This window comes from Rhineura floridana, chromosome 7 (assembly GCF_030035675.1).
Source record: "Rhineura floridana isolate rRhiFlo1 chromosome 7, rRhiFlo1.hap2, whole genome shotgun sequence".
Lineage (NCBI taxonomy): Eukaryota > Metazoa > Chordata > Lepidosauria > Squamata > Rhineuridae > Rhineura > Rhineura floridana.
Genome location: NC_084486.1, coordinates 74954574 through 74979353, shown reverse-complemented (window position 1 = coordinate 74979353; position 24780 = coordinate 74954574). Strand labels below are relative to the sequence as shown.

Below are 24780 nucleotides of genomic sequence, written 5' to 3'. Positions count from 1 at the left end.
CTCTCTCCCCCACACACCCTGCAAGAATCCCTCTCATCCACTACCACAAATATTTGTCACAGGGAACAAGTGTCTGCAGGAAGTAAAACATTAAGCACCACTCATTTGTATAAAAAGGTTTGTGTTTACTGCCTGTTTATTGGTCTCTTGTCTTACATAATATTTTGATTTCAATAAAATGAAAAAAAAATCAATACAGGCTTCACTTATTTTAATCATTAATGTTTTATGTGGAGAAGTTGGTTCATCAGTTTAGATCACTGTATGCATTAAACTCATTCCTGTATGTCCCGCCCTCCCTACAATTTCAAAAGTACAATTGCTAGCTCGATTTTTGCATCAAATGTCATTAATAGTTTCTACTAATCTTGTACTTATGCTGTTAAAAAGTAGTCTAAATTTGATGTAAGCGCACTACTGTTTTCAAATCCCCCTCATTCAATAAAACAGCAGTACTAGTGAGTTTTGTGTTTTTTGTCTACAGTGGCATCTCAACTTCTAAAAGCTTAAAACTCTTTATAGAATTTGTTATCTTCCATAAAGATTTAGAATAAGTAGTCTCTAGGTTGTGTCCAGTGTTAGTCATGCCCATTGAAATGAATGAGCATGACTACTCCCATACAATCCTCTGTCAAGAACAAGCAGTATCCTGGTTTAAAAATTTGTTCTGATTTTTATCATTTCAGATACAGGAAGAAAAAAACATTTCTCTTCTCAGTGCAAAGAGGTTCTTCTCCCCCTGCCTATAGCTTAAAATATTTTTAAATGTCTCTTGATCCAAATCCTGTCTTTTGCGTGGGAGCACAAAGAGAGGGTGTACATTTCTCCAACAAGCCAAATGGGTTTGTTTTTCCAGATATTGTTGTTTATACTTTTTTTAAAATTCCTCTTCCCCTCTCCCCATGGTTCTTTTCCTTCACTTTTGAATGGTTTAGGTTTTTTTATCTGAAAAAATTGTGAAAGAATTTGGGCTGATCGTGTTTGGTAGGGAGGATGTGGATCTCTGCTGAGTGATTTGGATAAACCATTTGTAGTATCCTATCAAATCACAAGTGTGTGGAGATAGTTAACTATTGTGTGAGGATTGCAGCCTTCATCTTTTACTTTTCTAATAGACAATTGAGACATTCAAGCTTATGGGTTGAAAGGAAAATGGGTGCAAGTGGTTTTGCTAGCCTCAGAGGCTAATGCTGTAGAAAAAGCAAATAAGAGAGAAGGATTATTGATAGGGGAAACGGTTCTGAATCCTGGGAGAGAATGTTTATTTCTCTGCTCTCTAGGAGGGATTTGGAAAGAGCTATAATCCTAGGTTAGGAGTAATTTGTTACAGCAAGATGATACTTGAGTGGCAGCAGGTTTCTGGCCAAGGCAGCAAGATTTTTTTATTATTATTATTCAGGGGAGTAGTTGGTCTCCTCTGAAGGTCAGCTTGACATAAATCCCCCTCCCTGCAAGTTTTGTTTCACAACTGACAAAAGTAACCAAAAGGACAGTTGACCTTCTTGCATCATCCTAGAGCATCTGTGTGCACACATCCTCTCTCTCTCCCTCTCTCCCCCTCCCCTTTCATTAAAAAGAAAATTACGACAAAGAATGTGCATAGAAATGAGAACAGAGTGAAAAGTTTGTTTTCTGCTGGGACTTTAAAAGTATCCCCACCTTCTTCTGTAAGACCAGAATGTTTCTGTTTTTAATATTAGCTCAGCAACTTCCAGGCTTTTTTTACTGTTTTACTGAGATGACATTTTCTGTATTAAAGCATCTTGCTTGTTTTTTCTGTTTTTTCCTCTGCCCCTGGGGGAAGAGCAAATTTTGGAAGTCAATGGTTGTTGTTGGGGTTGTGTGTGTGTGTGTGTGTGTGTGTGTGTGTGTGTGTGTGTGACAGAGAGGCTGTAGTCTTTGGAGCCAAGTATTGTTAAGTAACCCCTTGTCACAGCGAAGGCCCAATCACAGAGAAAGCCACAAAGAATGTGACAGGAAATTCAGTATGAAATCTTCTGGGTTACTGAGGAGTGGATTTTAGCAATTCATTCAGAATTGTTCATTTTTTTCTTGTTCAACATTAGGAGAAAACTGGATTACTTTTGTTTAAAAATGATCCCTATCAGTATCCATAGTAGTATATTGCAAGTAGTATTTTAAAAAAAAGAAAATAATGAATTAAGCATAAATACTTCTGTATCATTAGGTATTTAGACTGGTGTCAGTGATAGCAACATTGGTATGGGGAAACCATAGTCCAAGCAATTGTAATTAAAAATATTGATGCTAATGCTGGAATGGGCACTTTCAGGGAGGAGTAGGCAGGTGTGAGGAGTTGCTTAACCCTTATGGGTGCTTACAGGTTCTTCTCTGCAAATGTCCCCTCAACCAGTTTGGCTGGGCTCTGAGAGTGGAACTAAGTGTAGCTTGTGTGTGTGGATGTATGTAAGGAGAACAGTTGTAACATGTTTGTTAAATACTTTGGGGGTAAGGGTGTTCAAATCTCCCTTGACCTAGACCCCACATGTTTAGCAGTTCGGTTTATGGTGTGGCCAGAGCATTGTCTACTATTGACTTATGGGATGAATTTCAATTGTTGAGCCTGAGGCCATGGCGGTTGGAGGAGTCAGCCTGCGAGGTGCTTGCTCAACTGTTGCTATTTTTGGCTTATTACGTCTAGCAGAAAGGGTTGTTGTTATTCAATTTATATCCTGCCCTTCTTCCCAGTAGGAGCCCATGGTGGCAAACAAAAACACTAAAAACACTCTAAAACATCTTAAAAACATACCTTAAAGTATATTAAAACAAAACATCTTTAAAACCATCTTTTTAAAAAGCTTTAAAACAAATCTAAAAACAATTCCAACACAGACACAGACCGGGATTCTTAAAAGGCTTGTTGAAAGAGGAAAGTCTTCAGTAGGCACCAAACAGTTGGCTTCATATTTATGTTAAACAGTATGGGGGACAAGATGGTACCCTGCAGCACCCCACAGCACAACTGCCAGAGGGCCAAAAGACAATAACTCAATGCTATTCTGTGAAAACGACCCCAGAGATAAGATTGGAACCACCGTGCCTCCAATATCCATCTCACTAAGTTGGCCCAGGAGGATACTATGGTCAATGGTATCAAAAGCTGCTGACAGATCCAGTAAGACAGGGCTGCACTCCCCCTGTCATTCTCCCAATAAAGGTCATCCATCAGGGTGACCAAGGCTGATTCAGTCCCAAAACCAAGCCTGATCCCAGACTGGAATGGGTCAAGATAATCTGTTTCATCCAAGAGTACTTGCAATTGCTGTGCTACAACCCTCTCGATCACCTTCCCTAAAAGTGGGGTATTTGTGACTGGGTGGTAGTTATCACAAACCAATGGGTCTAGGGTGGGCGCTTTCAGGAGCAGTTGGATCACCACCTCTTTCAGGCTGGCTGGGACCATTCCCTCCCTCAATGACAGATTGACCATACCCTGAATCCTCTCGGTTATACCCCCTCAGCAAACTTTAATAAAACAAGAAGTGTAAGGTTTAAGAACACACGTTGCTGTTCGCATCATTGCAAGCACCTTGTCCATGTCATCAGGCCGCATCAATTGAAAATGATTCCAAGAAGTTGCAGCAGACGTTGCACTGAACACCTCACTGGGGACTATAGTAGATGTGGATGGGGCATCAAGATTGCTACGGAGGCAAGCAACTTTACCCTCAAAGTGCCCTGCAAACAATTCACAGTGAGCCTCCGAACTTGGGAACCACCAACCCACAGCACCTCTGCCTTGTTAGGATTCAGACTCAGTTTATTGGCTCTCATCCAGGTTGACCTCATTACAAGAGGAAGTGGTCTCATCTGCCTTGAAAGAGGTTGTTGCAAGTCTGCTATTAAATACACCCTCTTCAATCCTCAAGGACTGTACTGCTGACTGATGGCAAATATCACTTTTTGGGGCAAGGCATTTGGGCAAATGGTTACTGTGTGACTCCAAGCACTCCAATCTTGTTTCAGGCTGGTTTTGGCATAGAAACTGACTTTGTTGTCCTGGTGGATTACCTGCTCTGGATGATCAAGAGGGGATTGCAACCCAGCTAATTCTCCTGAATCTCCCAGCAGCTTTTGATATCGTTGACCATAATATCTTTCTGCATAGCCTATTGGGAGTTGTGGTTATGGCATTTTGGTGGTTTCTCTTTTACCTGAATGGCTGTTTCTAGAAAGTGCTTCCCATGAAAGCTGGCTCTTAGCAAATGGTCAGCTGCTTGCTTCATCACCTGTAGCTTTAAATCATTCTTCAAGGGCAGCAGCATGTATAAAGCATTACAGTAGTTGATCCTTGAATTTACCAATAAAGTTCATGTTGGTTGCTAGAGTAACATAGTAAAGAAAAAGTCACAGCAAGTAAATCAGCTACAGACAGTGAAACACACTCTTTGTAGAACACTCCTAGTATCACAGCAGGAATGAATGTACTTCTCCATCTGGAAGTCTAATTGGTCTCTTCAGAATGCGCTATCTGCCATGGTATGATATTTTTGTTCCTTTCCCAATTAGGAACCTTTCTGTTGGCCACATATTTGTAAATGAATTGGACAGTCTAAATGTTGAAAATGGAAATGGGGCAAGTAATAAAAGGAATGTGGTGCGTGGAGTCTACTACTGACCACCCAATCAAGGAGAAGACAACAAGATAACTTTTGAAAAGCAAATTGCCAATGTTTCGAGGAGGCATGATGTAGTAGTAATGGGGGACTTCAATTATCTCTATCTATTGGGAGACAAATTCTGCCAAACGTGGCCCCTCCAAGAAATTTCTGACTTATGTTGGAGATAACTTTCTCCTATAGAAAGTGGAGGAAGCAACGAGGATCAGCTATCCTGGACTTGATTCTAACCAATAGAGATAATTTGGTGGATGAAGTGGCAGTTACGGGAACTCTGGGGGAAAGTGACCACACCGTACTTGAATTCTTGATTTTAACAGAAGCAAAAGCTGAGAGTAGCCATATGCACACCCTGGACTTCAGGAAAACCAATTTTAATAAACTCAGAACAATTGTAAGTACGGTTCCATGGCAAGCCACCCTAATGAGAAAAGGAGCCCAAGATGGGTGGGAGTTTCTAAAAAAGGAAATTCTAAAAGCACAATGGCACGCAATTCCAACAAGGAAAAAAGAGGGGAAATAGCAGAAGCAGCCAATGTGGCTTCACAAAAAGCTTAGAGATGACCTGAAAACAAAAAAGGACACATACAGGATGTTGCAGAGTAGTGAAATTAGGTATTTAAGCATCTGAGTGAGCTTTGTGTGCTTGAATCTTTGCTAAAGATTACACCTTCCCTGGAATTAGTCAGACAGACTTTAAGCTTTAAAATAAGAAATAACTACTTTATTCTGGAAGTACATACTTGATAGGAAACAGTTCTACATCTAGCTAACTAGCTAAGTTGGAGATGCAAACACTAACCCTAGTGTTTGCCCTCATGCTTGGAGGAGAAGGTGAGACAAAGAGAAGATGTCTGGTCTCCCTCTCAAGAGAAAGAAGAAGGAAGGAGACTGGGAAATGTGGTCAACATCCTAAGCATATCAGTCTAGCAGGAAGGGAGAGTCAGCAGGAGATCAAAGGATAGGTATTAGCCCAGCAATCAGGAGGTCTCCTCTCTAGCTACCCTTTTTAACCCCATGCAGCCTCAACCGACTAGTTCGAGTTGAGCCACATATTCCAACACCCCTTCTCAACAAGAACTTGGTTCACTCTACAAGGTTCATCTTGCCTCGTAGCTTCTGGTGTCGGACTTTGCCCAACGGCTTGGTCAATGCATCAGCTGTCATCACTTCTGTTGGACAGTAGGTCATCTCTAGAAGTCCTTTCTCCCTTATGTCCTTTAGGTAGTGGAACTTCACATCAATGTGCTTCATGCAAGAACTTTGTCCTTTTGATTCCACGAGTCTTATGCAAGCTTGATTGTCCTCAAGTATTCTGATAGGCTCCGGTTCAGATATGCCTAAGTCTTGTGCTTGTGTAGCCACACCATTTCCTTGCATGCTTCATCAGCTGATAATACTCTGCCTCTCTAGATGAATGTGCTACAGTCTCTTGCTTTCGAGTCGCCCAGCAGATGACTGCCCATAGTAGAACAGGTTTCCATTGGTTGACTTGTGATCTTTGGTGTCTCCAGCCCAGTCAGCATCAGTGTATCCCAGAAGCTTGGGATCTTGAGTAGCTGATAGCTTTAGTTTTTGGTTTGCAGTGCCTTTCAGATATCTTGCCACCCTCTTGACTGCTTCCCAGTCTTTCTTGGTTGGCAAGCTGGTTTTTCTGCATAGGTATCCCACTGCTACTGCCACGTCTGGTCTGGTTATTGTGCTGATGTATAGGAATTTTCCTATAGCTTGTCTGTAGCTTTCGTTGTCTTCCCAGGATTGATTGTTCTGGTCTGGTTTCAAGTATGCTACTTCCATTGGTGTATGTGCTGGATGTGCATCCTTCAGTCCTAGACTCTTGTCTTGAATCTTTTGTTTTTGGTTCAGTAGAAAGGATCCATCTTCCTCTCTTTCAGTTTGTATTCCAAGGTAGTATGTGATGTCACCTAGACATTTCACTTCAACTTCCTTGTTTAGATTATTTACTAACCCTTGCTTGTCTTGTGGACTCTCATAAGCCAGTAGTAAATCATCTACATAAATCAAAATATAAGTCCATTAGTTGTTCTTGAATCTGCTTTTCAGGCATTTGTCTGCTTCGCCTCTTTTAAAGCCTTCTTTTAAGAGCATTTGGTTCAGTTTGTCATTCCATGTTCTTGCAACCTGTTTCAGTCCATAGATGCTCTTTTGTAGTTTGCATACTAGGGTTTCCTTTTCTGGTGTTTTCTGGTGTTTTCTGGTGTTTCAAAACCTGGCGGTGGTTGCATGTAGATTTCCTCTTTTATTTCTCCACGTAAGAATGCTGTTTTTATATCCATGTGTTCCACCTGCATTTTCATGTTAGCAGCAACACTCAGAAGAGTTCTGATTGTGGTATGTTTGACTACAGGAGCAAAAGTTTCATAGTAGTCTTGTCCATACTTTTCAGAGTATTTAGAGTATTTTCAGAGTATTTCAGAGTGTTTACTGTTGGTAGGTTGATTTTATTGTGATATTCTGTATTTTAATCTTTTGTACACTGCCCAGAGAGCCACTCGCTATGGGCGGTTTAAAAATGAAACAAACAAATAAATAAATAAATACTTTTCAGAGTATCCTTTGGCCACTAATCTTGCCTTGTATTTCTCAATGTTTTCTTCAGCATCTGGCTTTTTCTTGAATACCCACTTATAACCTACAGCTTTCCTTCCTTGAGGAAGCTTGGTAAGTGTCCAAGTTTTATTCTTGTGTAGAGCTTTCAGCTCTTCCTTGGCTGCCTGCCTCCACCTCTCAGCTTCACCTTTGGGTAAGTCTTCAATCTCTTTCCACAGCTTTGGCTCTGGAAGTTCATCAGCTCTTGCAAGGTATGACAGTCTCAGTGGAGGTACACCTCTGTTGGTGCGGTTACAGGTCTTGGCCTGGGATTCTCTGCTGCCCCTTCTGGCTGTGCAGGTTCCCCTTCTTGCTCAAATTCCTCACTGTCTTCCAGTGCTGGAATGTCGTCGTAATCTGCGTTACTGTATGGTATTTCTACTTTATCTTCTTCACTGTCGTAGTCTTGGGATGGTGCCCCTTCTGGTTGAAATGCACCTTGACCTTAATCAAAGTAGACAGCTCTTTGGATTTCAGTCCTTTCTGTTTTGGGATTTAGGATTCTGTATCCTTTTTGTTTTGTAGAATATCCAACAAAGATTCCTTCTTTTGTACTGTTGTCCAGTTTGGTTCTCTTCTGGTGTGGTATGTGACTATACACTTTTGATCCAAACACCTTTAGATGAGCCAAACTGGGTATGCATCCATGCCATAATTCGTATGGAGTCTTGTTGCCATTCGCTTTTGTTGGCAAATGATTCTGTAGATAGGTGGCAGTACGCACTGCCTCTCCCCAGTGTTTCTGTGGGAGAGTGTCATCTTGTAGCATTGATCTCACCATCTCAATAAGGGTTCTAAATTTTCTCTCCAAGATGCCATTTTGTTCCAGGTTGTGAGGTACAGTGGTCTGGTGCTCAATCCCATGTTCACGCAGAAACTCCTGGGTAGCATGAGACATGTATTCTCCTCCATTGTCAGAATGTAGTATTTGTGGCTTTCTCTGGAATTTAGTGGTCACCACTGCAATATACTCTTTGAGTTTCTGAAGCATCTGCCCCTTCTCTTTCAGTATATAAATTACAGTGAATCTTGACTAGTCATCAATAAAACTAACAATATATCGATTTCCACCATTTGAAAGTATTGGCATTTCACAAATATCACTGTGAATCAACTCTAGGGGGCGCTTTGTCTTCCTTTCACTTTGCTTAAGAAAACTTGGTCTTGTCCCCTTAGCTTTAATACAGCATATACATCTTCCCTTTCCTTGGCAGGGTTCAATTTTCATGCCCTTTACTAAATTCTCCTTTTGAAGGGTATTAAGTTTTGCAATGTCTCCATGTGCAAGCCTTCTATGCCATAAATGCAAACATGGTTTGTTACAGCAGTCCTTCACAATATTAGCCTCTGGACTTTGCTGATCAATTTCATACATTCCTTTTCTCTTAGTAGCTGCGCATATAATTATACCATCTTGAGAAATTTGCAGAAATGTTCTTCAAATAGTACTGAACACCTTTTAATTGTTGCCTCACTGACTGAGATGAAATTATTGGAAATCCCTGGAGTCCAGAGCTCATTTCTAAGGTAAATCTCTTTGGTACCACTTGGTATCTAACATTCCAGTCCCTTCCCCCTTTATTGGCACTTCTCGTGAGTCAGCAGCTTTAACTGAGCCTCCACGTGGGGTTAGACTTTTAAATAAGGTTTTTGAATTTAGAAAAAGAGTGGTTGCTCCACTGTCTACCCAGACTTTATTATTATTATTACATTTTTCAACATGTTGAAATCTTTCTTGTCTGTCTTTTTAAATCCTTTATTTTGTCCTTCACACTTGCCTTTCTTGTCACACTGATCTTTACGGTGAGTCTGTGAACCACATAGAAAACAGCCTTCGGCTTTAACACCTTTTAATTGTCCCTTTTGTTCACCAAATTTGCATGCGACTGACTTCCCTGAGGTAGCAGTCAGCTTGCTAAGAAATGAAGCATCAGATTTCCCTGCAGCACCATTTTCACTTAGCTGAAAGAATTGTTCCCTAACTTCTAATACAATTTCATTCAGAGTCCTTTGCTGCTGTTGTAAGATGAAGCAGAAAGCACCCATTGATTCTGGGAGGAAATCTAGAAACAGAGTAAGTTTGTTTGGCTCATCGAGCTTAGTCCCACATTCTTCAGTTCCCTGATTCAACTCTATAAACTTAGTGAGATGCTCTTCAAAAGAGTCATCCTCCTTCATTTGCAAGTTAATAAGTTTTCTTAACATCGAAATTAAATGGCCATGGCCTTTTGGCTGGTGGTTTGACTCCAGTGCAATCCACATTTCTCTGGCATTTTTACAGTTCAGAATCAAAGGGATTTGCGAGTTACTCATGCATTTGACTATAAGCTCCTGAGCCTTTTCATCTTTCTCTGTCCAAACTTTCTATGTTCCCTCTGAGGCTTCTGGTCCCGGCTCTGGGCTCAAGTTGCAGGAAGCCAGATTTTGACTGAACATCAGGAAAAACTTCCTAACTGTTAGAGCCATACGACAGTGGAACCAATTACCTTGAGAGGTAGTGGGCTCTCCTACACTGGAGGCATTCAAGAGGCAGCTGGACAGCCACCTGTCAGGAATGCTTTGATTTGGATTCCTGCATTGAGCAGGGGGTTGGACTCGATGGCCTTATATGCCCCTTCCAGCTCTACTATTCTATGATTCTGTGAAATGCATTGCACTTGCTTGGAAAATCTTGTTTGTATTTAAGAATAATGCATACCTCCTTTTGAACTTAATTTTTTAAAAATAATTAGAATGTACTACTTAAAATGTACTACTTTCTTCAGCTACAGTATTCTTGGAAGAGCCATGGTTTAGATTTTTATCTACTCCCAAGGTTTTTATTTTGTGGGTCATAAAACACATTGTTTGGTTCATACAGTCATTAGTAATCAAAATATTTCCCTGTCCTTTAAATCCCTTTGCTTTAGAGCAGTAGTTCCTAAACCTTTCCCCCCATGGACCACTTGAAAATTGCTGAGGGTCTTGGTGGACCACTTAATGATTTTTCTGCCTCTGGTAGCAATTGCAATGTACTACGCTAGATGTTGTGTGATTTTTACTAGTATCTCTGTTGCTTCTTTTGTGATATTGAGTCTTATTGTATTACAGTTCATAGAATTCATATTGTAATACAATAAAATATAAGAAATAAAATAAAGCAGTAAAATACAATTAAAAATCAACATGAATATTTAATGTGGACATGCTGCAGACAACCTGAATGAAGCCTGTGGATCACAGTTTGGGAACTCCTGTTTTAGACCATCATGCCCATACATTTGGAGAGAGAATTGAATCCATTCAGCAAACTTTGTTCAGCAAACGTAGTCCACAATACTATGAAATGAAATATTCTGTAAGTGACACACTAGGCCTCCCATGATTATGACATGCTAGATCTGCCTGTAGTAGATTGGGAATTCACCAATGGGTTATTTTTAAGTGGATGATTTAGCTGAATATTCAATACATATTCTGGAGAATGAAGTGCAAATCAATGTGAGAAGATTAATTTTTGGGTGGTGATGAACAAATTATGTGCTGGTAGATCCCTATAATACAGTGTTGGGAGCCACTAAATAAGTTTAGCAAGTGCTCCATATCCCCAGTGCCACTTGTATTGCATAGGAATAATATGGTGACCATTGCAGATTATCAGATGGTATAGACACCATTGCATTAATTTGTATTCAATTCATTCACATTTTTCTGTGGTAGTGTCTTGTTCCACCAAGACTAAAAATGTTAGGGTGGATTAGCCCTAGCTTCAGAACAGCTTTACTATGGCGAACATTGTCTTCTAGACTCTTGCTTTTGAACTAACTGATTTCCAAATGAATATTGCTAGGAAAATACCTCTTGAGTTAAAATTCACAACAACAAAAGGGCAAATGGCACTGTAAATATTTTTGATCCTGATATTTCTGATTTTACAGTTTGAGACAGCTTGGTTTTTTGACAGTCATGAGCTAGAGAATATTGGCAGAATTTGGAGTTTACCACTAGGGGACTTCCTTTCTACTCTTTTGTTTCAAGTGTGCTGTTCATAGTCTCCCTGAACAGCATTTTGCTGTACTTGCTGCATTGCCATTACCAGAGATTTTGTGTGGAAGTAATTTAGCTTGCTGTCTTGGGCTGTGCCTCATTCCAAATGTCACTTTAGCAACAAGATAGTTGATAACATCTGCTTTCTTGCAAGACCCAAGATGTGTTTCCTCCTCCCTTTCCACGTTTTAAAAATCCCAATTCTTTGCTGTTTGAGGTGTTTGCTTTTTCCCTTGTGATGACAATTTAACAGCCTGGGTTGTCTCTTCCCCCCCTCCCCAGATTCCAACCAACCATATTTTGCACAAAGGCCGGGAGCTAGACTATTATGCTCCAAAAGATTTGGAGTTCTCTAGAAAAAAAGTGATAATGATCTATTGCTAGATCATACTATTAAAGCAATATTGAACTTTGGCCAAGATAGTATTTCAACTTTAAAAGGTGACATTAGAAACAAATACGTTTACCCTGTTTTTAATATTATACCAATTTGTTGGAAATTAATATTTCCTGTTTTGAATATTATACCCATTTGCTGGCATTAAGTTCATGTCCAGCTCTGAGATAGTTTAAAGGTAAAACAGGAAAAAACAAGGAATTTTAATGAACAGAATATTTCAATTTCTGTCTCACTCTAGGATGCAGAATGAAAGTTGGAATCCTGGGAGGAAAATTAGACTTGATCCCCCCCTTCTTTCTTCACCTTCTCCTTTTGCAGATACTTGCAAGTTGGAGGGGTTCCTAGCTCAGATTGGTATTTGGGTTTGGAAGAATAGAATTTCCTGCTATTTTGTGTAGGAGGAAGGAAAGGATTTAGTACTCTCCAGTAATCGGACAAAAAAAATCTTTAAAAAACAAACAAAACAACCCCCCTCCCCAGTAGGATACTGGATAGTTGCATACTTCTGCAGTAGTAAACCTGTGAAGGCCATTACACACTCTCCTTCTGTGTAAGTGCTGTGATGTAACCCTTCCTCTGCCAAAGGAATCATCCCTTCTTCAGTTTCCAAACGAGTACCTTAAAATATTGTGCATAGATGGTGGGGCAATTACTTGGCAGTTTATTCCATTGTGCAAGAGTTTCTGTAGGTTGGATTGCTGCTACATAATTCCATAGCGCTGCTTTCTCACTCTCTCACCATCTGGATTGACTTAGTTCACTCGGCAGTAGGACTGAGTCTCATTTCCTCCAACCAGTAATGTTATATAGGCAGTGATCCTGTCCTGTCCTAACGTAATTGAAAATTATGTGTATTGTAGACTTGCAGTGCTGAAATGTAGACTTGTAAAATCTGGGGCTCAGGTAGCCTGTGGAGATTGGATTTGGCACACAATGAAGCTTTTATGTAAAATAAGAATTATAAGCCACCACATTAATATTGTATTATGGCCATGACAATTCTTGGGCTTAGACTTTGAGGCAAGCTTGAAACTTTTGAACAAAACAAATGTTTTATTCTTTTATCAATAGAGCGGGATCTTTTTATTTGGAAGAGATAAAACCAGGGGGCAAGAAATTGAGGGATTCGCAAACATTTATCTCTCTCATAAAAGCACCTCTTCTAAGCAATCTTTTGGGGCCCTCATTCTTTTGCATGTGGTACATTGCAGAGAAAAGATCATTCTTTGCACACATTCAGATGACTACTGGCCCCCGTGCCTGGTATTCAGGCAACAGTGGTGGTAGAATTCCATTGTAAGTGTTTTTGCAGCCCCAGCTGGCTGCAGCTTTTTTGGGGGGTCAACATAGTTCTCTTCTTCCTTTTAATAGAGATATTGTCACATAACCAATTGGATATGGCTCTGTGATGACTCAGCAAACAAAGCTAGCTCAGACCAAGAGTAGAGTCCTTGCTTTGAACTAGTTTTGTTAGCTAAAACGGATTGATTAGGTAAAGATATCACTTTTATTAGGAAGAAAATGGCTACAAAATTATTGGGGGGGGGAGACCATAGGTGATGGGAATGCATACAGTAGTGAACTGGTATTGAAAAGTCAGCTTTGTTGGACCTTTTGGGCTTATGAAAGTCCCTTTATCATACAAAAATGTTTCCTGGAGTATATTTGCTTAGAAATTTTAGCAAGCAGCACAGATTTTAAATCTTGATGATGGGAGCTTTTTCAAGTCCTCTTTTTGTTTGTGTTCTATAGTAACATTTCCTTGGAGGTTACTTTATTGATTTCTGTATAATATTCCTAACTTTGATTATGTTGGTTTCTGCCATAATTTATGTAACAGTATAATACCTATTGCTAGCAATACCATATCTATTACTTATAACAGGTATTTTAAAAAGAATTTTAGGTATAGTTCTCCTAGACGTTGCCTATACTTATTATTTACAGTAAGGTGGATGGTTGGGAAACATTCTGACATTATATCGAGTGTCTTTCATATTTCTTTTTGAGAATACATGTAAAGATGGGCAGAGCAGTCCTACATTGAGGAAGCTGGCTGAAGTTATGCTGACTTAAAGTACGCCAGATCCTAACTCCATTCAGGAGCCCTTGGGAGGTGAGAATGTTGACTCAGCTGGCAAAGTCCAGTGGGGGGAAAAATAAAAGCATCAAAACCCAGAGTTATTGTGTGTGTTTTCTTAGACCACCCTTTTCAGCTTAACCTATGCCGGGCCTGGAGGTCCCTTGACTGAGCTGAACAGGATATGGCATAAGTCCCCCTTCCCTCCGTGCCATCCCGCCACACCTCCAGAATGCCCCCTTATGCTGGTTTAACTCAATGCCAGCCTGGGCTGAGCCAGATCTGCCCTATCCTCTCAGCCCAGAGTAAATACCTATACAATTACACCCTAAGTTTTTTACTCATGTAGGAACTGGCTTCTTTCCATTGCTTATATCTAGTTACATATTTTGTGATCACATTGTTCAATGTCAAAATAGTATTGGGTTGAGTATTCCACATCTTGAGAGTCTCAGTTCTTACTCTTGAAAAGAAAGATGTTTTTAGTCCTTAATCTTTTAAAGATGGGTTTGAAAGTGTGTAACCAATGCTTGGTGAAATCTCAGTAGTCAGAAGGAGACCTGAGCAGGTTTTCCAGTTACTGAGATGTGGGCTTCAGTTATCTACATAGATAATTGCCTCCCCGCCTCATAATGAGCAAGGCCAGAAACAATTTAACAGAATGAGCAAAAATATTTTTCAGATTTGATTAATTTATTCTGTTTTATTCTTGCAGTAGAATTTGGATAATGTTTTGGTACAGTGGATTGATTTTCCTTTCCTGCCACAGTCTCCCTACTGATCTTTAAAAAGAGGCAACTGGATCTCTATTTTGTTAACAGGTTTTGGCTACAACTCTCAATAAATCTATGCTACATTATATATGGTTGTTCAAGTACTTCTGCTTTAAAACTCTAGTGAACTGTATGAAATGTCAGTCTCTGTCTAGTATTTTGCACTCCTTTAACCAGCATTAAACCTGATGTTCATGATAACATAGCCAGCATTTTAACGGCCATTCTAGTCAGAACTGAAACATATGATGAACAGTTATGCCTTAAGCATTTGTTGCTATTCTATACCATTTCAGATTAGTCTGACTGCTGCCCATAGGAAGAAAACCCTACACAAGCAAATATAGCATATTTGCAAAATATTCTAGCCTAGCTTGCTCCTTGTCATGCTAGTATTAAGTGTTTGTGTGTGGGAAGAGAGGTTTTTAATTTTTTAAATATTTCACTCAGAAAAGGTCACTCGTAAAGCTTCCCTGGAACTTGGGCTGAAAAGTGACTAGGTGAATTCAGCACATTCTTTCTCAGTAGGACCTGCTTCCTGTTCATTCTGAATCCTATCTACTGAGCTCAGTAACAAGAATAAGCCTTGGCAGCTATTGTTGGAGGAAGTGAGCTGTACCCTATTCCTGCTTGTGCATCATGATCAGGATTGTTTACTGAGTCTCAGTTTCATGGCCAATCCAGTGACTTATGCAAAGTCATTTAAGGTTGGAAGGTTGCTTGTATGTCATGGGGCCACATGTTCTCCAACCAACTCTCTTTTATAGCTTGTGCTGATTGACAAGGAGGAAATTGCTCTGTTAGACTAACAGAACTCAATTTGTGATTGTCCTTTTGAGACAAGAAGAGAACAGCATGCAGATACAACATTGTAGGTGTGATCACTGTTATAAGTGATGCTTCTATTGACAATACAAATATTCTAATAATCCACTTGTACTGTCTGTTCTAACTTATTTTTTATTATTTTGCCAATTGCTATCCCCCTTCTTTCTGGCACAGTTTTGTAATCTAACAAGACTGTAGATAGGTTAAGAGGGATAAACATTTCCAAGGATATCTGCTGTGCTTTATAGCTGAGAGGTTCATCCATGACCATTTTAAGTATGTGTGTGTGTGTGTGTGTGTTTACATATATATATATGATGTTTTAAAGTATATATTGAAAAATGTCAGGTTTGACTGCAACAGATAAATGTTTGCATATATGTGTATCAGACATAAGACTGAGTGTTTCAGTACATTTCACAATAGCAGACCTGAGCTTATTACCATTTATATGCTTCACACAGAGCTAGAGATGTGAAGGCATGGGAAAACACAGAAAAATAAGGGGGGGAAAAACAATTTTCCTAAACTGAATTGGTCAATTTGTTTCCAATTTTTGGGAAATAACCAAAATAAAAAGGCTTAGGAAAAAATCACACACACCCAATTTTCCATTTCTTCTTCTTCTGGGTCTTCAGATCCCTATATAGAGCTTTAGCTAATTCTTGCTCCCTGTCAAGTGTCTCTTTGTGACATAGGTGTTGTTACATTCATACTCTAACACTTCTAGGTGCACACTTTAAATATCTCAATTGTACATTAAAAGGCTAGGCGGCAGATGCTGGAAAGGTGCGGGTGGCAGGCCACGCCAGTTTAGGGGAACGAGGGATAGATGCATAATATCCATCCCCTGTTCCGGGCCTGTTCATCACCAGAAGACAACTGAGGGATGCAGGACTCCATCCGACCTTCGACTGCTGTTGTGTAACGCCAGGTCTGTGGTACAGAAAACAGCGCTCATCCATGATATCATCTTGGATGAGAATGCAGACCTGATGTGTATTATGGAGACCTGGCTGGATGAGGCCTCAGCTCCTGTACTTGAGGCCATGTGTCCAGCCGGTTTCCAGTATGCACAGCAGCCACGGGTTGGTAGGCGGGGAGGGGGAGTGGCAGTCATCTATCGGGGGTCTTTGATCTTTGCCAGACCCCCTCTCCATGAGACCAAGTTTATTAACTGCATGTACTGGAGGTTGGGCCCAAAGGGCAGTTTGGGGATTCTGCTTGTGTACCGCCCACCCCGCTGCACAGCTGACTCCCTAACCGAGGTGCTTGAGGTTGTCTCAAGCGTGCGGGTGCTCTCTCCCAACCTATTGGTTTTGGGGGACTTTAACCTGCACGCCGAGGCAGCTCTCACTGGAGCTCCTCGGGATTTCATGGAAACCATGACTTCCTGTGAACTGCACCTTAGTAACATTGGGCCCACCCATGTAGCCGGTCATGCTCTTGACCTTGTGTTTGTCTCGGGAGGGGGAGGAAGTGCTCTGAAAATGGGGGCTGTTCTTTCTAACCCCGTGTCATGGTCAGACCACTATCTGGTGAATATAGACCTCTCAGTGCCACGCACCCTCTGCAGGGGACAGGGACCTATTAGAATGGTCCGCCCCAGACGCCTGATGGAGCCTAAGGGATTCCTGAATGCGCTGGGAGATTTGGAGCTGTCTGAAGGACGCCCGGTCGAAACCCTGGTGACGGAGTGGACTAGGGAGATCACCAGGGCAATAGACCGGGTGGCCCCGAAACTTCTTCTCCCCCTGAATAAAACTCAGATTGCACCCTGGTACACACCACGGTTGCGCTGTCTGAGACAGGAGGTGAGATGACTAGAGCGCCGGTGGCGGAAATCTCGCTCCGAAGATGATCGGACACTGGTTAGAGCAGCAATAGCCGCCTACCAGGTGGCAACAAAGGCAACAAAGAGGGATTTCTTTGCTGCCTCTATTGCGTCCGCAGAGTGTTGTCCCAGGAGGTTGTTCCAAGTGGTCCGGAGCCTGGTCGGTCCAGTTGCGCAGGAACCCATGGAACATTCTAAAGCCTCCTGTGACACATTTGCCAAACACTTTGCTGATAAAATTGAGCACCTGAAGAGCACGATTCCGTACGCCGTGGATACAGGAAGTGGGCCAGAGTCAGCCAGTTGCATTCCGGTCCGGTGGGATCAGTTTCAGCCTCTTCCCTCTGAGGAAGTGGACAAGGTGCTCTCTATTGTGAAGCCAACCACCTCTCTGTTTGATCCTTGCCCTTCGTGGCTCATTTTGGGCTGCAAAGAGAGACTGAGCGAAGGGATCAAGGCAGTGGTGAATGCTTCCTTGGAAGAGGGTGCAATGCCATCAGCCCTCAAGGAGGCAGTGATAAAGCCCATCTTGAAGAAGTCCTCCTTGGATCCCCAAGAGTTGAATAACTTCTGCCCAGTCTCTAATTTACCTTTCTTGGGCAAGGTGATTGAGCGAGTGGTGGCCAAACAGTTACAGACACACTTGGATGAAGCAGATTATCTCTATCCATTCCAATCGGGCTTCAGGACTGGACATTGAACTGAAACAGCCTTGGTTGCCCTGGTGGATGATATGAGGAGGGCGTTGGATAGGGGAGAATATACATTCCTCGTCCTCCTGGATCTCTCAGTGGCTTTTGATACCGTCGACCATGGTATCCTTTTGGATCGCCTGGGGGGAATGGGAATAGGGGGCACTGTTTTACGGTGGTTCCGTTCCTATCTCTCAGACAGGCATCAACGGGTAGCATTGGGGGACGAGGTTTCAGACCCTTGGCCTCTCAATTGTGGAGTGCCACAGGGTTCTATCCTCTCCCCCATGCTATTTAACATCTATGTAAAGCCGCTGGGGGCCATCATCAGGAGATTTGGGTTGCAGTGCCACCAATATGCGGATGACACTCAGCTCTATCTCTCATTTAAGTCCTCACCAGAGTTGGCTGTGGATACCATTTCCAAGTGCCTGAGGTCCGTAAGTGAATGGATGGGAGAAAATAGGCTGAAACTGAACCCCGACAAGACCGAGGTACTGCTCGTGGGCGCTAAGAGAAGGCTAGGAGATATAGACCTGGTGTTTAATGGGGTAAGATTGCCCCTGAAGGACCAGGTCCGCAGCCTCGGGGTCATTCTTGACTCCCAGTTGTCCATGGAGGCTCAGGTTTTGGCAGTGAGCCGGGCAGCTTGGTATCAATTGCATCTAATACAGAGGTTGCGACCCTACCTTCCTGTACATCTGCTCCCACGGGTGGTACATGCCCTGGTCTCCTCTCGCTTAGACTACTGTAATGCACTCTACGTTGGGTTACCCTTGAAAACGGTCCTGAAATTACAGCTGGTACAGAATGCGGCGGCACGTTTGATCAAGAACAGCCATCACCGTGATCATATCACTCTGGTGTTAGGAGAACTACACTGGCTACCAGTTGTTTACCGGGCCCAATTCAAGGTGTTGGTGTTAACCTTTAAAGCCCTATATGGTTTCAGCCCAGTTTATCTGAAGGAGCGCCTACAGCATCACCAAGTACGCCGCCTGACGAGATCAGCCACACGAGACCTCCTCTCGGTCCCACCAGTTAAAACAGCTAGACTGGTGCGGACCAGAGAGAGGGCTTTTTTGATTGTGGCTCCCACCCTCTGGAATTCCCTGCCATATGATCTTCGCCATGCCCCCTCCCTGGTAGGTTTCCGCCGAACCTTAAAGACCTGGCTATTCAGGAGGCCTACAGGATTTCCGGGGACTAGTTTTATCTTGTTATAGTTGGATGGTTTTTTAGATTATTTATTGACTAAAGTTGGTTATATGTTGTATTCATTCTATTTATGTACGTCGCCTAGAGTGGCCATGACTTGGCCAGATAGGCGACTCAGAAATAAAATTTATTATTATTATTATTATATACATCTAAAAAAGTAAGGGGTGAAGCAGCTCACCTTTGTCAGGAAGCCATACCTAGCCACAGCTTCCTGTTGAGTGCAACTCTGAGGTGATTGAGGGTTGATTTCTGCATAATTTGTGTAATTGTCCACAATAAGGATTTTGACTTGGGCTTTGAGAATGGAAACCTACAATGTTAAATACCATGGTGCCTTATATAAAGAATAGTGGTGGATGTACTGTCCATCGCATATGCAGTCTAGCGTGAGGGGATGGGGAAGGATACACTTTACCAGGACCTGGACATTCAGGGACACCTGGTACAGGTGAGTTAATATCTAGTACACCCACCTGCCAAATATGGCCATGTCTGGCTGTAAGGAAAGATAATTCATGAATTTACAATGAAAAAGGCCATAAAAACAAAGCTTTAAAGTGAATTAGTCAATTTATAAAATGTTTGCAGCTGCATTCCTCCATTAGGCTTATCTGGTGGGGCAGAGATGCTATGCTAGCTTCCTGGCAGGTGGATCTCTGTGTTTACCAGAAGTGGGTGGGAAGGCGGTAGGGAGGTTGGCAGATGCACTGGCAGATCCAATCCGGTGTTCCAGTTGGTGTGTTTGCACCTTGTCATCTTTTCCGTCCCTTTCTCCCTCCTGGTAAACAACAATGATCCTCCTGCCAGGAAGTTAGCATAGTGACTGACACCCCAGGTAAGCTGCTTCTATCATTAGGAAAGAAAAAAGCCCAGCAACCAATAGGATAATACCTTTATTAGGACCAACCAAAAAAGTTACTAAATATGTTAGCAAGCTTTGTTGGACTTTTCTTCAGGCTGGATATGTTAAACAAAAATAGCAAGAGGAAAGATGGTTGCGGCATGATAGAAAAGCCCTAGTGTTGGCCATGATGTAATTTCAGAAATGTAGAAAATGTAATTTCAGGATTAAAATAGAAAGCTTTCTTTCACGATTTATGAGATTGCATTTATGGAATGCAATTGTGAAATGTGTATGGGAGGAAGCCCATTTTGCTTATCACTTTTTTCTTCTATTTGTACTCTCCCCCCCCAAAATATAAATTTTGAGAGGCTTTTTTTTTGGCAGTAGGTTTTCAGCTGTTACCCACTTGGGTAAATTATTGATCAGGTTTCATGCAAGATTAGCCTTTAATAAGAATGTGTGGTTTTTAAGTTATTTCTCTGTCCTGGGATTCACAAGTATTTCTATTCATGAAATTTGGGTAATGATGAATTGCCCTGCTTGTTCCTTTCATCTTCTGCACAATGTTTGTTCCCAGATTTACTCTAGCAATCCATATATGGAAGATAATATTGTATTTGCCCTTTTATTTTTGTGGGGCTTTTAAATTTTGTTTTTATCTTAGTCTTGTTGCACACATTTTAGTTCCACTTCTTTCCTCATGTTGCCTAATATCTGTTTATTTTCATTATTTTTTTTAATTGCCTTTCTTTTCTGAACTCATTTTTCCTTTTCCCCATTTTTGTTTCCTACATCTAGTACCTCCAGATGAAATGGCCACTGCTTGATGTTCAGGCAGGGAGCCTACAGAGTAGGCAAGCCCTCAAGGATGCTAGGTCTCCATCTCCAGCACACATTGTTGTAAGTAAACTAAGTAGTGCTACTTTTCTTTTCGTCTCTCTTTGTGGAGGGTGAGTGGGAAAGGAATTAACAAGTTTTGCTTATTGCTTTTTTCTTCTCCAGAAAAACACCTGATGAAATAGTGGGAATAAGTTCTTGGTTGTTGCTCTTTGAAATATCCATCATGTTAAAAAAAAGCACTTTTTTCCTTTTATGATTTATAAAGTATAATAATTTATCTTATTAAAGTTAGTTACAACTTTTGACATTCAAACTGGGCTTATGATGATGATTTAAAAAACAAGATTTACTGAAGAAAAAGGCTGTTTCATAAATGAGCTTGTATATTTTTTTAAATTCAAATTCAGGACACAAGGAATTTGCACTGTAAATAATGTTATTTTTTTTAATGATCTCTGCTTTTCCCAGCATGAGAAACCGATATGCACCCATACTGCATCTGAATGGAAAATTAATTTCAGTCTGAAAATCATTAGGGGTTGTTACTATTTTTGGAGGCAGTTGTATGTGTATGTGCCATGGAGGGGAATGACAGAATGACATTTTAAAAATTGCAGATCAGTTTTTAAAATGTATTTTAACTGTGAGTGTTCTTCCTTGACCAAAGTGTGCTTAAGATAACTGCCAAAGTTACAAAATAAAACCCACCTGTGGGAATAGTTTCTTTAAATACTTTTAAAAGCTTCATGAAACAACTTGTTTATGTTGCAACTATAACTCCTCATACTCGTATCACACTTTTAAAAATGAATTTGAATAGTGTAAGGACACTGACTATTAGTTGACCAAAGTTAAGCATCATTAATTTATTTTTAACTTAATTTATTATGTTAATATAGAAGAGCGGTAGAAAGCCAGTGGAAGAGAAGCTGACATTTTCATGCAAACTCCCTCCACTTGATAGGTTCCTTCCTATATTTTTACTGAAGAGCAAGGACAGACAGTTATGTGCCTCACTGTAAGAAAGCAGTTGTTTTCCAGAAAAGCATATGGATACAGCGTCAGTTTCAATTTACCTGTTTTAATGATTATTTCACTAATGTAAACATCAAGCACCCTGGCAGGAGAAATGCATACACTATACTTCATATGGAAGGCCATCACCAGAAAGGCCCCAGTTTGCCTTTGTAATGTGATATAACTATTGCTTGGAATATTTTATCCTTAGCTTGGTATTCATAAAAAGAAAATGGAGAAGTCTGTTTCAATGAAACAGAAGTTTAGGTGAATAAAAATAGACCATCCATTTTAATATAATATTTGCAAACATTTAAGCTTTTAAAGCTGCTTGTTCCTTTACTACAAAATACTAAATCCCACCTCATACACTTAATTCTCCACCTTTTAATTACATTGACTCTATTTATAATGATTCCCTTGATAGAAGTAAGTGCAATAAGACTTAAGCATTTACAGCTGAATTAAGATTTATTATAGTATGTATGTGTTGGTGTGAGGTTTTGGGATTTTTGTATCAGTACTACTTGTTACTTATTGGTAACACTGAGCAGTATCAGGAATACCGTATATTCCGGCGTATAAGACGACTTTTTAACCCAGGAAAATCTTCACAAAAGTTGGGGGTCGTTTTATACACCGGGTGTCGTCTTATACGCCGGAATATAGTACCGTATTTCTCCTGCTTGCAGCCTGGCCCGGCGTCCCCTCCCCTGAGGGGAATCCCCATTGCTCCTCCGTCCCCGCCATCTCCTGCGCGGCCTCCTCCGCCACAAAATGGCGGCCGGGGTGGGGAGCAGCAGCAGCAGCCTCCCCGCGTCCTTCTCCTCCGTGGTGGCCTCGCCTGCGCCGCCTCCCGCCGCTGCTGCTGCTCCTCCACCCGCAGCTGCTCAGGTGAGCGACGGGGCCGCAGCGGCGGCAGCTGCTCCTCCTCGGGCGGCCAACGGCGGGCCGCTTTCGCTGCTCTCACCGCCGCAGGCCGCGCCGGCGCCTCTGCTGACGCACAACCACCGGGCGGTGGCAGCAGCAGCCTCCCCGCGTCCTTCTCCTCCATGGCGGCCTCGCCTGCACCGCCTCCCACCGCTGCTGCTGCTCCTCCGCCCGCGGCTGCTCAGGCGAGCGACGGGGCTGCGGCGGTGGCGGCTGCTCCTCCTTGGGCGGCCAACGGCGGGCCGCTTTTGCTGCTCTCGCCGCCGCAGGCCGCGCCGGCACCTCCGCTGACGCACAACCACCGGGCGGCGGCAGCTGCAGCAGCAGCGGGAGGCGGCAGAGGCGGGAACCCGCTGCCGACAGCTGCCCCTGCGCCTCCTCCTCGGTGCCCTCTGCCGCCGCCGCCGCCTCCGGCCTGCTGGCGCCGCGGGAGCCGGCCTACAACTGGCAGGCAACGAAGCCGACGGTGCAGGAGCGCTTCACCTTCCTCTTCAAGAACGAGGTGCTCAGCGACATCCACTTCTTGGTGGGCAGAGGTCGGTGCGGGCTATGGGGCGAGGGGGCGCTGGCCACGCAGGGAAGAAAGGGGAGAGGGACGCTGGCTTTTTAAATGGGGATCAGGGTCTTTCTTGTGGCTGGGGGCGGGTTGCTATGGGGGCAAGCGGGTTGAAGAGTTGTGGCTGTGGTTGGGGGGCTGTTATTCCGGCGTATAAGATGACTTTTTAACCCAGGAAAATATTCTCAAAAGTTGGGGGTCGTCTTATACGCCCAGTCGTCTTATACGCCAGAATATACGGTACTTGCTATTTTGCCTAGTAAGCAGCTGTGCAATGAAAATGTCATTACCATTTTTGTTCTGTATTGAACACCCTGAATATGGCAAGTAATCTCCTCTCTTTCCAGAATACGTATACGTTTTCAATTATCTGATATTCTTCTGCCTTTCTCTTAAATGCATTTGTAATTTGTTTTAATGGGAAAAAAATGGAACAGTAGCAATTCACTTCTGATATATATATCAATGAAATCAGAACTGGAGCTATGTCTGATAGATGGTTTGAGAAACAAGGGAAAGTATTTAATATTCCTACTAGGTGCATTATCATTTCTAAAGCACCTATTGAAGAATTTTCTTCATTGTTGATATGCTTAGATGTTCTTATTGGATTGAATTTTGCCAAAAGTGAGAGTAACACATTTCTATAGGTGCTTCATCATTTACCAAATTCTGTTAGCTGGTTTCATTTTACTTAGTCTGAGTGTATTGAGATAGGTCTAGAACAAGCTGATAGTGGTAGCTTTATCAAGCAAGGTTCAGCCATCTCATGACTTACAGAGCAATCTTATCTGGGGCTGGGGAGGTGTAGAGTGGGGAACCACCACTGCATCTGAGATCCTGGACAGAAGGTGGGGGTATACTATTTTCCTTTATTTTTTGCTACTCCAGCTTTAGCGCTGGAACAGCAAAGGCGATCTGTGAGACCTTTGGATCCCACATATCCAAAACCTCCTCTTGCCCTGAAATGCCATGTTTCTGGCCTTGGTGCTGCCTCTGCTGGTGGAAGAACTACAGTTGGCAGGTTACAGTTCCTTGGACACAGCTGCAGCCTCCACCGTAGCATTCCTCTCCACAGTGGAGTGGAGAACATGTGCCACATTATTCTTGCTGCTTACATTTATGTGCACGTGCATGCGCACACACACACAAAAACCCCAACAACATTGGGGTGTTAGAAATACAGCTTTAGTGCTCTTAATGTGTTTGCTAGAGGGAGCATGCTCATTACCATTCACTTTCTCAAGGGAGTGCCACCGTTATCCATGTTGCAAACTAACCTAGAAACAATTAACAGCATATTGAATTACTTCTAATTTTGCTGAGTTGTAGATATCTGGGACAGCTAATAGTTAACGTATGTTTGAAAAATAGCATGTACAGTCTGATTCTAAACATAGATGAATAGAATACCTAAAAGTATAAACTTGACATCTTTTATGTAAACTTCATATTTTATGAGTCAAACAGAATAACCACCATTTAATTG

The 24780-nt window shown here is 42.0% G+C and overlaps 1 protein-coding gene across 31 annotated transcripts in view; it reads left to right on the top strand.

Annotated features, from left to right (window-relative positions):
* The window catches only part of TCF7L2 (transcription factor 7 like 2), a 269506-nt gene that overhangs the window by 81541 nt on the left and 163185 nt on the right, over positions 1-24780 (top strand). For 29 of the 31 annotated variants that reach the window (XM_061635955.1, XM_061635962.1, XM_061635963.1 and 26 more), the window contains one exon: positions 20747-20848. The exons of the other annotated variants lie outside the window; for them this stretch is intronic. In XM_061635955.1, the coding sequence (XP_061491939.1) occupies positions 20747-20848 (102 nt within the window). The remainder of the gene's footprint in view (positions 1-20746; positions 20849-24780) is intronic. 31 annotated transcript variants of the gene reach the window in all.